The sequence below is a fragment of the Oryzias latipes genome, chromosome 9, assembly GCF_002234675.1.
Source record: "Oryzias latipes chromosome 9, ASM223467v1".
NCBI lineage: Eukaryota > Metazoa > Chordata > Actinopteri > Beloniformes > Adrianichthyidae > Oryzias > Oryzias latipes.
The window spans coordinates 29,909,247-29,911,746 of record NC_019867.2 but is presented as its reverse complement, the minus strand read 5'-3'; the positions used below and the strand labels follow the sequence as shown (position 1 = coordinate 29,911,746).

Here is a 2,500-nt window from a genome sequence, read left to right as displayed (position 1 = left end):
CCTTTCTTGTCTTTTTTCACTCCTAATGAATACCATAAAAAACTTTTCAAAATTATATCAATTAAAGCGTAAATCTCACTCTATAGATCCTGTACTTTATATAGGGGCGCTGTGAAAAGCACTTATTGGCTTTATTTTGTATTTTCTGAAAGGATTTTTCTTTTTTTGCAGCATTTTCAAAAAAATCCCTCAGACGAAATGAAGCAGGAAGACGAACCTTCATGGAGGTGAAGTTCCTCTGCCTGTCGAACACAAACTCCATCTCCACGTGACCCTGAGTTCCCTGCGAGTCGTTCCTCCAGCCCAGGTAGTCGTACCCGGACCACACCTGCTTCTCGTGGGTCAACAGGAAGTCGTCCATGCCTACCACGCCGTCCGTCAGCTGGCCGAGCCCCCCGAACAGCTTCCTGTTGGGTAAGACGTGCATGAGTCTCGTGCACGAGAGCGAGGAAGCTGCAGTTACAGCAGAATCAGGGCGGGGACTGGCCTTCTCTCATGCGTTCCGTCATAAATAGAGTCATTCAGGCTGGCGGGGGGATAACCGGGGGGCATCATGAGCTGACCTTCAGGGGCGCTGTATGAAATCAGCCCGTCTGCAAAAACGTTACATTTTCATGGAGCATGAAAGCGTGCAGTGATGAAGAGGAGGCTCTGAGCCTCCGTCAGCCGTGGGTCCTACCATGCCAGGGACAGCCGTACAGCTCAACCCGCATGCAGACGGTGGAGGACAGCTCTGTGACTGGGATGAGGCGCACATAGCGGGCGATGATGGAGGGATGAAGCTCTTTGTAGACTATGGCATAGGTGTTTTTGTTTCCCTCTATCACCTGCATGATGCCACAAATGAAATATACGCATGATGAGAGGAAAGACGCCCCACACTCTCCACAAAACAGAGTAAAATTTAGAAATGTAACAGCTAGTTTTTTAGTTCTAAAATGATAGACAAGACATAAAAACTACCAGATGAAAAAACATCTTTAGCAGAGCTCTTTAAGGCCAAAAGGAAGCGTTTGGTTTCATGTCATTTCCTATGATAGAATTCTACATAATGATAAACTCTGGTGGAAAAATGAGAGGAAACTCTTCTCCTCCTTGGCTCCACGGCTCACGCTGCCCTTCCTGGACCTTCGTCTTCCTGCTCTTTAGTGTTGGGGTCCCTCACCGTGTTTCCCTGACGGTTTTTCCACGCCTTCCACGTCAGCCCGTCTCTGCTGTAGTTGAGGCGGTACGCTCGGGCAAACTCCTTCCCCAGGCCTCTGGCGTAGCGGCCCTGAGTCCCGACCAGCGTGAGGAAGGTGAGCACGCTCAGGTCCACCTGAAACGAAAACACAGACAGAAGCTCATGCTCTGCTCTTCCTCCTGTTCCACTCAGCAGCCTCATCCTCACATTCTTCCAACACAAAAACGAGCTCTGAGCTGAGACTCCTGATGCAGGTCAAGCTGTGCACAGCAAATATTGACGTTTAAGTGACATCAGACTTTAAAGGATATTGTAAAACACAGAATCACTCCCACCAACCATTTTTATACAGCTATCCTATAAAATAGTGAAGGATATGACTCTGCATCTGCAGGGTTTGTCTTTAAAGAGACACAGACCTGCAGGTACTGAGTGTCTGAATGCTGCAGCTGTCCTTCAGGGCACCAGGCTCCGTCTCCGTCCTCACGGTTCAGCCTGAGGAGAGGAAACAGAACATCTTCAGAGGTCGATGGGAAGGCTGGGAGCAGAAACGTACCGGCTGAGTCTGACATGTGCACATCTGGCAGACAGAGCGCTGAAGGATGAACGTGTTCAGACTCAAACACAAAACCTGCTGCTGGTTCATCCTGCAGCACTTGATGCAGCAGTAGCTGATACTCATGAATGAATGATCACTTAGGAGTACTATGAGGAATTTCATCCCCTTATTCCTCTTTGGCATTTGGGTTTTCCATTCATCTAAACTGCAGCTTCCCTGAGAGAAACCACTGGTCCCAAAGGAGCTTGAGGAGCAGACTCTTCTTTGAGTCAGAAAACTGCCATTCACTATATTTAGAATTTGAAAAACACTTGATCTTGACTCAGTACTTAGTAGCATGGTTTAAAGTGATACCCACCTGGCGAACTGCGGGCCTGTGGTCTCGTACCATTTACTGGATGCTGTGATGTCTTTGTCTTTGACCCGTCCATCCTCCATGCCCAAAGGGAAGCGGCAGTGTCCTGACACAGACGTAGAACTCCCTTTTAACTGATTCTGCACATACAACCGCTAACTGGACTGCCTGACACGTTCAGATGAGAATCACATCAGCAGGTGAGGCTACCTGGATCGATCTGTCCGACAGCTGCTGAAGTTTGAAGGATCAGCAGCAGGAAGAGGAGCATGATGGTCCACAGGTCTGACCGACGTGTACGCTACATCTCTAGGAGACAAACAACGGAATTAAAAACACAGTATGAAGCTCTGATGGTGCAGCAAATCTGACATATCTATCCATCCATCCATCCATCCATTCA

General features: G+C 48.3%; 1 protein-coding gene across 5 annotated transcripts in view; it reads right to left on the bottom strand.

The window, feature by feature from the left end:
* LOC101165486 (discoidin domain-containing receptor 2) overlaps positions 1-2,500 on the bottom strand; it is a 33,040-nt gene that overhangs the window by 15,522 nt on the left and 15,018 nt on the right. For all 5 annotated transcript variants that reach the window (XM_023958819.1, XM_023958820.1, XM_023958821.1 and 2 more), the window contains exons 2-8: positions 2,308-2,406; positions 2,101-2,203; positions 1,603-1,678; positions 1,166-1,318; positions 680-827; positions 488-593; positions 218-407 (exon numbers count right to left, since the gene is read on the bottom strand). In XM_023958819.1, the coding sequence (XP_023814587.1) occupies positions 218-407; positions 488-593; positions 680-827; positions 1,166-1,318; positions 1,603-1,678; positions 2,101-2,203; positions 2,308-2,368 (837 nt within the window). In that variant the 5' untranslated portion in view covers positions 2,369-2,406. The remainder of the gene's footprint in view (positions 1-217; positions 408-487; positions 594-679; positions 828-1,165; positions 1,319-1,602; positions 1,679-2,100; positions 2,204-2,307; positions 2,407-2,500) is intronic.